The sequence below is a fragment of the Ranitomeya variabilis genome, chromosome 2, assembly GCF_051348905.1.
Source record: "Ranitomeya variabilis isolate aRanVar5 chromosome 2, aRanVar5.hap1, whole genome shotgun sequence".
In the NCBI taxonomy this organism is placed as follows: domain Eukaryota; kingdom Metazoa; phylum Chordata; class Amphibia; order Anura; family Dendrobatidae; genus Ranitomeya; species Ranitomeya variabilis.
The window spans coordinates 183,237,746-183,252,069 of record NC_135233.1 but is presented as its reverse complement, the minus strand read 5'-3'; the positions used below and the strand labels follow the sequence as shown (position 1 = coordinate 183,252,069).

The window sequence follows — 14,324 nt, the reverse complement described above, 5'->3', positions numbered from 1 at the left end:
TGCTCCACACAGTATACTGGGCCCTTCATAGTGCTCCATACAGTATAATGGGACCCACATAGTGCTCCATACAATATAATGACCCAAATAATGGCCCCACATAGTGCTCCATACAGTATAATTAGGCCCACATAGTACTTCATACAGTAGTTTAGACTATAGTGCTCCACACAATACAATGGCTTCATGTAGTGATACATGCAGTATAATGCCCCCACATAGTTCACCATGTAACGCTCTCGCCCAGACTGGTTGGCATGAGTGAGGATTGTGGCCCCACTGTACCACAAACCATTCTCGCCCTGGAGGGGCATGTCAAAGTAGCTACCTTGGTGTTCGCTTTAGTCACTAATGGTGAGGTCAGTCTTGTGCGGCAGGTAGCTGCCAGGTACCACTCCAGGGCTGCATCTGGCAGGAGCAGCTGACCCCAATGGGACAGAGCACTAAAACGACAGGTGCAGGCAGGTACTGTAGATATTCTGTCTAGCTCAGCTGATGTATAGACAGGCAAGTACTGGTGGGCACTGGTGATGTACAGGAGGGCACAGTTGACAGGCGGGCACTGTTCAGATTGGAGGGACAAGAACAGTTTCGGGAAGGACTGGGATACAGGCATGTACGAGTGGGATACAGGGACGGATAGGACCCAATTCAGACTGGACGGGCAGGAACCATTTCGGAAAGGACTGGGACACAGGCAAGTATGAGTGGGATACAGGGATGGGTAGGACCCAGTACAGACTAGAAAGACAAGGAGCCGCAGGTGTGGAACAGATGCAGAGCCGCAGGTGTGGAACAGATGCAGAGCCACAGAGACCACACACTGAAAGAGAGTGTTGCTCACGCATCGTCCCATTAGTGGAGTTGCCTTAAGTACCAGATGCCTCTTGGCAATAGGTTGGGCACACATTAGGAATGTGCACACTGTCTCTTTAAGAATCAGGAAGTGCAGGCGTGGCCGCCCTAAGCACACAGCCAAGAAGTATGCACATAGCAAGCACAGGACACTTGGTTTACAGCATACAGCAAGCAGAGGAAAGAACTCACTGCATGTCCAGGAGTGGTGAGTAAGTCTGTGTATCTGCCTGGTGGGGGATGGAAAGCCATGCAGTGATGACGGCGATGATGTTACACACCATTCAGTATAATGGACCAACACAGTGCTCCACACAGTATAATGGCCTCACATAGTACTTTATACAGTATAATGAGCCCTACATAGTGCTCTATACAGTATACAGTTCCATGCTGAACTTTCCTCTCACTTTGCATCTAACTCTCTCTTCGACAACCTACAGTCTGGCTTCCGTCCCCACCATTCCACTGAGACTGCCCTGACCAAAATTACTAACGACTTACTTACAGCCAAAGCTAACAGACAGTTCTCTATTCTCCTCCTCCTAGACCTGTCCTCTGCCTTTGACACAGTTGACCACTGCCTCCTACTACAGATCCTCTCTTCCTTTGGGGTCAAAGACCTCGCCCTATCTTGGATCTCCTCATACCTTGCCAACCGCACATTTAGCGTTTCCTACTCCCATACTACCTCTTCATCTCGCCCCCTCTCTGTTGGTGTCCCTCAAGGCTCTGTCCTAGGACCCTTACTCTTCTCAATCTATACACTCGGCCTGGGACAACTCATAAGGTCCTATGGCTTCCAGTACCATTTATATGCCGATGACACTCAGATCTACCTCTCTGGTCCAGATGTCACCTCCCTGCTCTCCAGAATCCCAAAGTGTCTATCAGCCATATCCTCCTTCTTCTCCTCTCGCTTCCTCAAGCTCAATGTGGACAAATCTGAACTAATTATCTTTCCTCACTCTCGCATATCTTGCCTACCTGATCTATCTATCAAAATAAATGAAATCACACTTTCCCCTGTCCCCAAAATCCGCTGCCTCGGAATAACCCTTGACTCTGCCCTGTCCTTCAAACCGCACATCCAAGCTCTCGCCACCTCCTGTCGCCTCCAGCTCAAAAATATTTCCACAATCCGTCCTTTCCTCAACCCACACTCTACCAAAATGCTCGTGCATGCCCTAATCATCTCCCGCCTCGACTACTGCAACATACTCCTCTGTGGCCTACCTTCTAACACTCTCGCACCCCTCCAGTCCATCCTTAACTCTGCTGCCCGACTAATTAATCTCTCTCCTCGCTACACTCCTGCTTCCCCTCTTTGCAAATCCCTTCACTGGCTCCCAATTTCTCAGCGTATCCAGTTTAAATTACTAACACTGACCTACAAAGCCATCCATAATCTTTCTCCTCCATATATTTCCACACTAATCTCTCAATATCTTCCCTCACGTAATCTCCGGTCCTCCCAAGACCTCCTCCTCTCCTCCACGCTTATTCGCTCCTCACCCAATCGCATCCAAGACTTCTCCCGAATATCACCCATCCTCTGGAATTCAGTGCCCCAACACATCCGGTTATCCACTACTTTTGGATCCTTCAAAAGAAACCTGAAAACCCATCTCTTCAAAGAAGCTTACAGCCTGTAAAGACTACACGGCCACCTCAACACCATTGGAGCTACTGCAACCCTCGACCTACTGTCTCCTTCCCCATAATCCTGTAGATTGTAAGCCCGCAAGGGCAGGGTCCTCTTCCCGCTGTACCAGTCAGTCATTGTTAGTTTTGTTTACTGTAAGTGATATTTGTATTTTGATGTAACCCCTTCTCATGTACAGCACCATGGAATTAATGGTGCTATATAAATAAACAATAATAATAATAAATAATATAATGGGTCTGTGTAGTGTTCCACGCAGTGTAATGACCCCCATATAGTGCATACAATACAATGGTCCTACATAGTGTTCCATACAGTATAATGGGGACCCACATAGTGCTTCATAAAGTATAGTAGTCCCCCTCATAGTGCTTCATACAGAATAATGGGCCCCACATACTGCTCTATACAGTAAAATTTCCCCACCTAGTGCTCCATAGAGCTTATGCAGCACCCTTAATACTATGCATTTTTCAATTATGGAAAACAAAATCTGATGACACATTCCCTTTAAGTGTGAATTTCTGTATAACTGATTTTTCTTCATTCCCCTTTTCCACAATCCCCCCCCCCCCCCGCGCATAGCATCCTCCAATTATCATTTCTCTCCAAACTTGCATACTTCACCTATGTCTGCACAACAATAGCCAAGCTGATCGACAAAGTCATGGGTCGTAAAGGGTTAGACCAAGCTGGTAATTTCTGTTAACTTCAGACAGACCTCATAACTAGCAGATTGATGTGGATGTGGGGAACAGAGTCCTCTGAGTAAAGGGGCATACCCATCTCCAAGATACTATCCCTATATGTAGTAGATGTCATAATAATTTTAGCAAATACCTCCTATTAGAAATGTTGTATAGGTTTTCTGATTCGCTATGTCGCTGCCCCATGTGCAGGCATTGCAGTAACTTAGGTATCCATGGTTATGACCACTAACAACTAGTTAATTAACTAACTGTCACTAATGAGTGGTTGTAACCATGGATACCAAAATTACTGCAATGCCCTGCATGGGGAAGTGACGTAGCCATAGCGAATCAGATGAACTATACTACATTTCTAATTGAAGGCATTTGCTAATATTATTATTATTACATCTACTACATATTGGGATAGGATCTTGGAGATTGGAAAACACCTTTATCTTTACTTCATTATGATCCTCATGATTAATAAGGCTACGTTCACATTAGCGTTAAGCTAATGTGCGTCGGGTTTGCGTCGGCGACGCAGCGGCGACGCATGCGTCATGCGCCCCCTATACTTAACATGGGGGACGCATGCGTTTTTTTTTGTTGCGTTGTGCCACACATGCGTCTTTTTTGCCGCAAGCGTCGGACCAAGAAAACGCAACAAGTTGCATTTTTCTTGCGTCCGATTTTCGGCAAAAACCGACGCATGCGTCGCAAAACGCAGCGTTTTTGCGTGCGTTTTGCCGCGTTTTTGCGTGCGTTGTGCGTTGCGTCGCCGACGCAGCGGCGCACAACGCTAGTGTGAACTTAGCCTTAGTCGTGCCCTTCACAAGCCCAGTGGGTACAGAAAGTATTCAGACCCCTTTAAATGTTTCACTTTTTTCACTCTTTGTTTCATTGCAGCCATTTGGAAAATTCAAAAAAGTTATTTTTTTCTCATTAATGTACACTCAGTGCCGCATCTTGATTGAAAAAAACCCAGAAATGTAGAAATGTTTGCAAATTTAACCCCTTCACCCCCAAGGGTGGTTTGCACGTTAATGACCGGGCCAATTTTTACAATTCTGACCACTGTCCCTTTATGAGGTTATAACTCTGGAACGCTTCAACGGATCTTGGTGATTCAGACATTGTTTTCTCGTGACATATTGTACTTCATGATAGTGGTAAAATTTCTTCGATATAACTTGCGTTTATTTGTGAAAAAAACGAATATTTGGCGAAAATTTTGAAAATTTCGCAATTTTCCAACTTTCAATTTTTATGCCCTTAAATCACAGACATATGTCACGCAAAATACTTAATAAGTAACATTTCCCACATGTCTACTTTACATCAGCACAATTTTGGAACCAAAATTTTTTTTTGTGACGGAGTTATAAGGGTTAAAAGTTGACCAGCAATTTCTCATTTTTACAACACCATTTTTTTTTAGGGACCACATCTCATTTGAAGTCATTTTGAGGGGTCTATATGATAGAAAATACCCAAGTGTGACACCATTCTAAAAACTGCACCCCTCAAGGTACTCAAAACCACTTTCAAAAAGTTTATTAACCCTTCAGGTGTTTCACAGGAATTTTTGGAATGTTTAAATAAAAATAAACATTTAACTTTTTTTCACACAAAATTTATTTCAGCTCCAATTTGTTTTATTTTACCAAGGGTAACAGGAGAAAATAGACCCCAAAATTTGTTGTACAATTTGTCCTGAGTACGCTGATACCCCATATGTGGGGGTAAACCACTGTTTGGGCGCATGGCAGAGCTCGGAAGGAAAGGAGCGCCATTTGACTTTTCAATGCAAAATTGACTGGAATTGAGATGGGACGCCATGTTGCATTTGGAGAGCCCCTGATGTGCCTAAACATTGAAACCCTGTACAAGTGACACCATTTTGGAAAGTAGACCCCTTAAGGAACTTATCTAGATGTGTGTTGAGCACTTTGACCCAACAAGTGCTTCACAGAAGTTTATAATGCAGAGCCGTAAAAATAAAAAATCATATTTTTTCACAAAAATGATCTTTTCGCCCCCAATTTTTTATTTTCCCAAGGGTAAGAGAAGGAATTGGACCCGAAAAATTGTTGTGCAATTTGTCCTGAGTACGCTGATACCCCATATGTGGGTATAAACCATTGTTTGGGCGCAGGGCAGAGCTCGGAAGGGAAGGAGCGCCATTTGACTTTTCAATGCAAAATTGACTGGAATTGAGATGGGACGCCATGTTGCGTTTGGAGAGCCCCTGATGTGCCTAAACATTGAAACCCTGTACAAGTGACACCATTTTGGAAAGTAGACCCCTTAAGGAACTTATCTAGATGTGTGTTGAGCACTTTGACCCAACAAGTGCTTCACAGAAGTTTATAATGCAGAGCAGTAAAAATAAAAAATCATATTTTTTCACAAAAATGATCTTTTCGCCCCCATTTTTTTATTTCCCCAAGGGTATGAGAAGAAATTAGACCACAAAAGTTGTTGTGCAATTAGTCCTGAGTACGACGATACCCCATATGTGGGGGTAAACCACTGTTTGGGCGCATAGCAGAGCTCGGAAGGGAAGGAGCGCTATTTTACTTTTCAATGCAAAATTGACTGGAATTAAGATGGGATGCCATGTTGCGTTTGGAGAGCCCCTGATGTGCCTAAACATTAAAAACCCCCACAAGTGACACCATTTTGGAAAGTAGACCCCATAAGGAACTTATCTAGATGTGTTTTGATAGCTTTGAACCCCCAAGTGTTTCACTACAGTTTATAACGCAGAGCCGTGAAAATAAAAATTCTTTTTTTTTTCACAAAAATGATTTTTAGCCCCCAGTTTTGTATTTTCACAAGGGTATCAGGATAAATTGGACCCCAAAAGTTGTTGTCCAATATGTCCTGAGTACGCTGATACCCCATATGTGGGGGGGGGACCACTGTTTGGGCGCATGACAGAGCTCGGAAGGGAAGGAGCGCCATTTGGAATGCAGACTTAAATGGATTGGTCTGCAGGCGTCACGTTGCATTTGCAGAGCCCCTGATGTACCCAAACAGTACAAACCCCCCACAAGTGACCCCATATTGGAAACTAGACCCCCCAAGGAACTTATCTAGATGTGTTGTGAGAACTTTGAACCCCCAAGTGTTTCACTACAGTTTATAACGCAGAGCCGTGAAAATAAAAATTCTTTTTTTTTTTTTCACAAAAATGATTTTTAGCCCCCAGTTTTGTATTTTCACAAGGGTATCAGGATGAATTGGACCCCAAAAGTTGTTGTCCAATTTGTCCTGAGTACGCTGATACCCCATATGTGGGGGGGAACCACTGTTTGGGCGCATGACAGAGTTCGGAAGGGAAGGAGCGCCATTTGGAATGCAGACTTAAATGGATTGGTCTGCAGGCGTCACGTTGCATTTGCAGAGCCCCTGATGTACCCAAACAGTACAAACCCCCCACAAGTGACCCCATATCGGAAACTAGACCCCCCAAGGAACTTATCTAGATGTGTTGTGAGAACTTTGAACCCCCAAGTGTTTCACTACAGTTTACAACGCAGAGCCGTGAAAATAAAAAATCTTTTTTTTCCCACAAAACTTATTTTTTGGCCCCCAGTTTTGTTTTTTCCCAAGGGTAGCAGGAGAACTTGGACCCCAAAAGATGATGTCCAATTTGTCCTGAGTACGCTGATACCCCATATGTTGGGGTAAACCCCTGTTTGGGCACACGGGAGAGCTCTGAATGGAAGGAGCACTGTTTTCCTTTTTCAACGCAGAATTGGCTGGAATTCAGATCGGATGCCATGTCCCGTTTGGAGAGCCCCTGATGTGCCTAAACAGTGGAAACCCCCAATTATAACTGAAACCCTAATCCAAACACACCCCTTACCCTAATCCCAACAGTAACCCTAACCACTCCTCTAACCCAGACACACCCAACCCTATTCCCAACCGTAAATGTAATCCAAACCCTAACCCTATCTTTAGCCCCAACCCTAACTGTAGCCCTAACCCTAGCCCCAAACCTAGCCCTAACCCTAGCCCTAACCCTAGCAATAACCCTAGCCCTAACACTAGCCCTAGCCCTAACCCTAGCCCCAACCCTAGCCCTAACCCTAGCCCTAACCCTAGCCCTAACCCTAGCCCCAACCCTAGCCCTAACCCTAACCCTAGCCCCAACCCTAGCCCCAACCCTAGCCCTAACCCTTGCCCTAACCCTATCCCTAACTCTAGCCCTAACTCTAGCCCTAACTCTAGCCCTAACTCTAGCCCTAACTCTAGCCCTAACTCTAGTCCTAACCCTAACCCTAATGGGAAAATGGAAATAAATACATTTTTTAATTTTTTAATTTTTCCCTAACTAAGGGGGTGATGAAGGGGGGTTTGATTTACTTTTGTAGCGGGTTTTTTAGCGGATTTTTATGATTGGCAGCCGTCACACACTGAAAGACGCTTTTCATTGCAAAAAATATTTTTTGCGTTACCACATTTTGAGAGCTGTAATTTTTCCATATTTGAGTCCACAGAGTCATGTGAGATCTTGTTTTTTGTGGGACGAGTTGACGTTTTTATTGGTAACATTTTCGGACACGTGACATTTTTTTGATCACTTTTTATTCCGATTTTTGTGAGGCAGAGTGATCAAAAACCAGCTATTCATGAATTTCTTTTGGGGGAGGCGTTTATACCATTCCGCGTTTGGTAAAATTGATAAAGCAGTTTTATTCGTCGGGTCAGTACGATTACAGCGATATCTCATTTATATCATTTTTTTTATGTTTTGGCGCTTTTATACAATAAAAACTATTTTATAGAAAAAGTAATTATTTTGGTATCGCTTTATTCTCAGGACTATAACTTTTTTATTTTTTTGCTGATGATGCTGTATGGCGGCTCGTTTTTTGCGGGACAAGATGACGTTTTCAGCGGTACCATGGTTATTTATATCAGTCTTTTTGATCGCGTGTTATTCCACTTTTTGTTCGGCGGTATGATAATAAAGCGTTGTTTTTTGCCTCGGTTTTTTTTTTTCTTACGGTGTTTACTGAAGGGGTTAACTAGTGGGGCAGTTTTATAGGTTGGGTCGTTACGGACGCGGCGATACTAAATATGTGTACTTTTATTGTTTTTTTTATTTTATTTAGCAAAAGAAATGTATTTATGGGAATAATATATATATTTTTTTTTCTTTATTTAGGATATTTTTTTTATTTATTTTTTTACACATGTGGGGAATTTTTTTTAAACTTTTTTACTTTGTCCCAGGGGGGGACATCACAGATCATTGATCTGGCAGTGTGCACAGCACTCTGCCAGATCTGCGATCTGCTGTGCAGGGCTGCAGGCTTACCAAGTGTCTGCTCTGAGCAGACACTCGGTAAGCCACCTCCCTCCCTGCAGGACCCGGATGCCGCGGCCATCTTGGATCCGGGACCTGCGGCGAGGAGGGAGGTAGGAGACCCTCGGAGCAACGCGATCACCACGCGTTGCTCCGGGGGTCTCAGGGAAGCCCGCAGGGAGCCCACTCCCTGCGCGATGCTTCCCTATACCGCCGGTACACCGCGATCATGTTTGATCGCGGTGTGCCGGGGGTGGTCCGTGACCGCTCCTGGCACATAGTGCTGGATGTCAGCTGCGATATGCAGCTGACACCCGGCCGCGATCGGCCGCGCTCCCCCCGTGAGCGCGGCCGATCGCGTATGACGTACTATCCCGTCGGTGGTCATACGGGCCCACCCCACCTCGACGGTATAGTACGTCAGATGTCAGGAAGGGGTTAATAAAAAAGAAAAACAGATATCACATGGTCATAAGTATTGAGACCCTTTGCTCAGATACTCATATTTAAGTCACATGCTGTCCATTTCCTTCTGTTCCTCCTTGAGAAGGATCTACTCCTTCATTGGAGTCCAGCTGTATTAACCCTGCTGTGGAACCATGGGGTCATATAGACCCCAGCGCTGAATAAATTGAAATATTTCTAAAACTGGTCAATCTCAGACATTGACCTTCTATGTATTTTTAGTAACATATTTTTGCTTATGCTGATGATATTTTTAATTTATTTTTCAATTTTGTTTCAAAGTTATTTTCAATTTTCTGTGTTTGGGACTCTCCTGACCCAATAGTACCTTTATTGTCTGACATTTTTTTTAATAAATATTTTCTGTTTACTCACAGGTTTTGTTATATAATTGTAAATAAACAATGGCTAGTCACTTCCAAGAGACACCAGCAGTGTTACAGGACAGCGCAAACGGTGCTATGTTTGTCCTCGATCGAAGGACAAAAAAAAAAGAGATTTGTTTGCAATGACTGCAAGAAGTTAATTTATGAAGAACATGGCACTATGACATGCACTGAATGCAAGGGCTAAATTTATTGCCAGATAATTCGTTGTCATTATGTTTCTACTAAAATCCACACAGTTGCAGTTATTGTGCATTTGAATACTTTTAGTTATTAGTAAAGCATTTTGGTATAATTTCAATTTGTGTTTGATGATGACAAATATATCACTTGAAAGTTATGTTTGATTTCATAACTGTGTTTTGAAATGGTGACAGAATAAAACTTGATTATTCTGAACAGCCAGCATGTTCATTTTAATTAAATATGACGATTTTGAGCCTGGGGTCACATAGACCCCCATGGTACCAAAGCAGTGATTTTTTTCATGGTTCCACAGCAGGGTTAATTAAACTGATAAGACTTGATTTGCAAAGGCACACACTTGTCTATATAACACCGCACAGCTCACAGTGCATGTAAGACCAAATGAGAATCATGAGGTCAAAGGAACTGGCCAAGGAGCTCAGAGACAGAATTGTGGCAAGGCAAAGATCTGGCCAAGGTTGCAAAAGAATTTCTTCCGTTCTCAAGGTTCCTAAGAGCACAGGGGCCTCCATAATCCTTAAATGGAAGAAGTTTGGGACCAGCAGAAGTCTTCCTAGACCTGGCCGTCTAGCCAAACTGAGCAATCGTGGGAGGAGAGCCTTGGTGAGAGAGGTAAAGAAGAACCTTAAGATCACTGTGGCTGAGCTCCAAAGATGCAGTAGGGAGATGGGAGAAAGTTCCACAAAGTCAACTATCACTGCAGCACCCAACAGTCGGGCCTTTATGGCAGAGTGGCCTGACGGAAGCCTCTCCTCAGTGCAAGACATATGAAAGCCTGCATAGAGTTTCCTAAAAAACACATGAAGGACTCGCAGACAATTAGATTATCTGGTCTGATGAGCTATAGATAGACCTTTTTGGTGATAATTCTAAGCGGTATGTGTGGAGAAAACCAGGCACTGCTCATCACCTGCCCAATACAATCCCAACAGTGAAACGTGGTGGCAGCATCATGCTATGGGGGTGTTTTTTAGCTGCAGGGACAGGACAACTGGTTTCAATTGAAGGAAACATGAATGTGGCCAAATCCAGAGATATCCTGGATGAAAACCTCTTCCAGAGTACTCTGGACCTCAGACTTGGCTGAAGGTTCACCTTCCAACAAGTTAATGACCCTAAGCAAACAGCTAAAATAACAAACGAGTGGCTTCAGAACAACTCTGTGATCATCCTTGACTGGCCCAACCAGAGCCCTGACCTAAACCCAATTGAGTCTCTGGAGAGACCTGAAAACGGCTGTGATATTTCAGTTTTTCTTTTTTTAATAAATTTGCAAAATTTTCTACATTTCTGTTTTTCTGAGTCAAGATGGGGTGCAGAGTGTACATTAATGAGAAAAAAAATGTTTCATTGCAGCCATTTGGTAAATTCAAAAAAGTTCAGAGTGAAAAATTTAAAGGGGTCTGAATACTTTCCATACCCACTGTATACCAGTTAGCTTGGTTACTGCCAGGTACGTTCCAGCATAGGGGGATGTGTGCTGCATCTGATTCAGGGAGCCCCAAAACTATTCTGGGGAGAATCACAGTATGCCTAATAGCATCTTCATGGAAAGTGACATGTTGTATAGGATGTGGTTAGGCAGTAATGTGCGGTTATCTATAAAACTGTTTAATTATAATAACTCTTAGCAACTTTTATACCGTAATATATTTTTTTTCCTTAGTCTACCAGTCTGTATACAACTTTTGATGAGGTAAGGTTTTTCCTGTGTCTATTATTTATGTACTAATTTTTATGAGTGTAAATTTAGATTGCTTATCAGAAATAACAAATACCCGTTAACATATAACCTTTAATGTGACAATATTTAAGAAAATCAAACAAATAGACTAAGAAATAGTAATTTCGTGCCCAACCAAGCACAATGTAATTACTAAGTAGTGATAAACTTGGCACACACCAATATGTAGATGCAGTGAAAAAGGGGTTTAATGAGGTAGAGTACATACAGTAGTAGACGTTTCGGTCTATGCAACAGACCTTCATCAATGTACCTCACTCAATTTTTATATATGGTACCCCTTGTCATGTGGAGGACAAGGAGTCCCTGTTGTGGTCAGTTGGCTCCTACTGTAAAGAGGGAGCAGGCTGCAATGAAAGAGGAGAGATGTATACGGACCTTGGACGCAGTGTGTGGACAACAGGGACTCCTTGTCCTCCACATGACCCGGGGTACCCTATATAAAAATTGAGTGAGGTACATTGATGAAGGTCTGTTGTATAGACCGAAACGTCTACTACTGTATGTACTCTACCTCATTAAACCCCCTTTTCACTGCATCTACATATTGGTGTGTGCCAAGTTTATCGCTACATTTATGACGGCTTGGGCCCCTACTTGAGCACCACTCCTTTAGTAGTGCCTACGTCATCTATTTAATGTAATTACTATGGCCAAAAATAAATACCGTACATTACAACTCTCAGTTATCTTTGTTGAATCAAGTAAATGTATCTTAGCAGGAAAAGCGGGGTCTTATGCCTTTTAGTGGTCGACTGTCATGATTTCCCAATGGCAAGGAAATAAAAAATAACAAAACGGACTAGCTCTCGGGTGATGGAAACTAAAGTTGACCGTGACCTGAACCTCACACAACACTTGAAGCAGCCGGGGAGTGTTCCTACGATGCCCTAGACACCACGCGCCAGCCGGAGATCTAACTACCCCTATCAGAGGAATATACAGGCCTGTCTTACCTCCAGAGATGTACCCCAAAAGGAGATAGCAGCCCCCCACAGATATTGACGGTGAGTTCAGAGGAAATGACATACGTAGGATGAACAGCAGGTTTAGCATAGAGAGGTCCGCTTTCTAGATAGCAGAAGGACAGGAAAGTGTTACTTCACGGTCAACTTAAAACACTACTCAAAAACACCATCCAGAAATTACTTTAAACTCCAGTGACAACTCATGCCACTTGGAGTGGCAATTTCTGTCCACAAGAGCTTCCAGCTGCAGCGAGACACATTACTGCAATCTGGACAAGAAGTTAGCATAAACTCAAAACAAAATTCAACTTAGCTGAACAGGAACTTGAGGCAGGAGAATGCAACAGAATGCTACTGATACATTGTTGGCCGGCATAGGACTAACAGCCAGGCAGCCTTAAATAGGAAACTCCCCTAATGGGTGGCAACAGGTGAGCAGAGATAGCAGAAAGCACACAAGTGGCACTACCATCAAACACCACCGGGGGAGCCCACAAACAGAATTCACAACAGTACCCCCCCCTTAAGGAGGGGGCACCGAACCCTCACCAGAACCACCAGGGCGATCTGGATGAGCACTATGAAATGCACGAACCAAATTAGGAGCATGAACATCGGATGCTGTCACCCAGGAATTATCCTCCTGACCATAGCCCTTCCACTTAACCAGATACTGAAGTTTCCGTCTGGAAACACGGGAGTCCAAGATCTTTTCCACCACATACTCCAATTCACCCTCGACCAGCACAGGAGCAGGAGGATCAGCAGAAGGAACAACCGGCACCTCATACCTCCGCAACAATGACCGATGAAAAACATTATGAATAGTAAAAGATGCTGGGAGGTCCAAACGAAAGGACACAGGATTAAGCACTTCCAGAATCTTATAAGGGCCGATAAACCGAGGCTTAAACTTAGGAGACGAGACCTTCATAGGAATAAATCGAGAAGACAGCCACACCAGGTCCCCAACACAAAGACGAGAACCAGCACGCCGATGACGATTAGTGAACTGTTGAGTCTTCTCCTGGGACAACTTCAGATTGTCCACAACCTGTCCCCAAATCTGATGCATCCTATTCACCATGGCATCCACTCCAGGACAATCCGAAGACTCCAATTGACCGGACGAAAAACGAGGGTGAAACCCCGAATTACAAAAAAAAGGAGAAACCAAAGTGGCAGAACTGGCCCGATTGTTAAGGGCAAACTCTGCCAACGGCAAAAAATCAATCCAATCATCCTGATCAGCGGACACAAAACACCTCAAGTAAGTCTCCAAAGTCTGATTAGTATGCTCAGTCTGGCCATTAGTCTGAGGATGGAATGCAGACGAAAAAGACAAATCGATGCCCATCCTGGCACAGAACGCCTTCCAAAATCTAGACACAAACTGAGTACCCCTATCAGACACTATATTCTCAGGAATACCATGCAAACGCACCACATTCTGAAAAAATAGAGGAACCAGCTCAGAGGAGGAGGGCAACTTGGGCAAGGGTACCAAATGAACCATCTTGGAAAAACGGTCACACACCACCCAGATGACAGACATCCTACGAGAAACAGGAAGGTCAGAAATAAAGTCCATAGAGATGTGCGTCCAAGGCCTCTTAGGAATAGGCAAGGGCAACAACAACCCACTAGCCCGAGAACAGCAAGGCTTGGCCCGAGCACAAACATCACAAGACTGCACAAACATACGCACATCTCGAGACAAGGAAGGCCACCAAAAGGACCTAGAAACCAAATCCCTGGTGCCAAAAATTCCAGGATGACCTGCCAACGCGGAAGAATGAACCTCCGAGATAACTCTACTGGTCCAGTCATCAGGGACAAACAGTCTACCAGGCGGACAGCGATCAGGCCTATCCACCTGAAACTCCTGCAATGAGCGTCGCAGGTCTGGGGAGACAGCTGACAATATCACCCCATCCTTCAGGATGCCAGTAGGTTCGGAATCACCAGGCGAGTCAGGCTCAAAACTCCTAGAGAGGGCATCCGCCCTCACATTTTTA

The 14,324-nt window shown here is 44.0% G+C and overlaps 1 protein-coding gene across 4 annotated transcripts in view; it reads left to right on the top strand.

Moving 5' to 3' along the window:
* The window catches only part of ERMARD (ER membrane associated RNA degradation), a 372,196-nt gene that overhangs the window by 217,335 nt on the left and 140,537 nt on the right, over nucleotides 1–14,324 (top strand). For all 4 annotated transcript variants that reach the window (XM_077283272.1, XM_077283274.1, XM_077283273.1 and 1 more), the window contains one exon: nucleotides 11,261–11,290. In XM_077283272.1, the coding sequence (XP_077139387.1) occupies nucleotides 11,261–11,290 (30 nt within the window). The remainder of the gene's footprint in view (nucleotides 1–11,260; nucleotides 11,291–14,324) is intronic.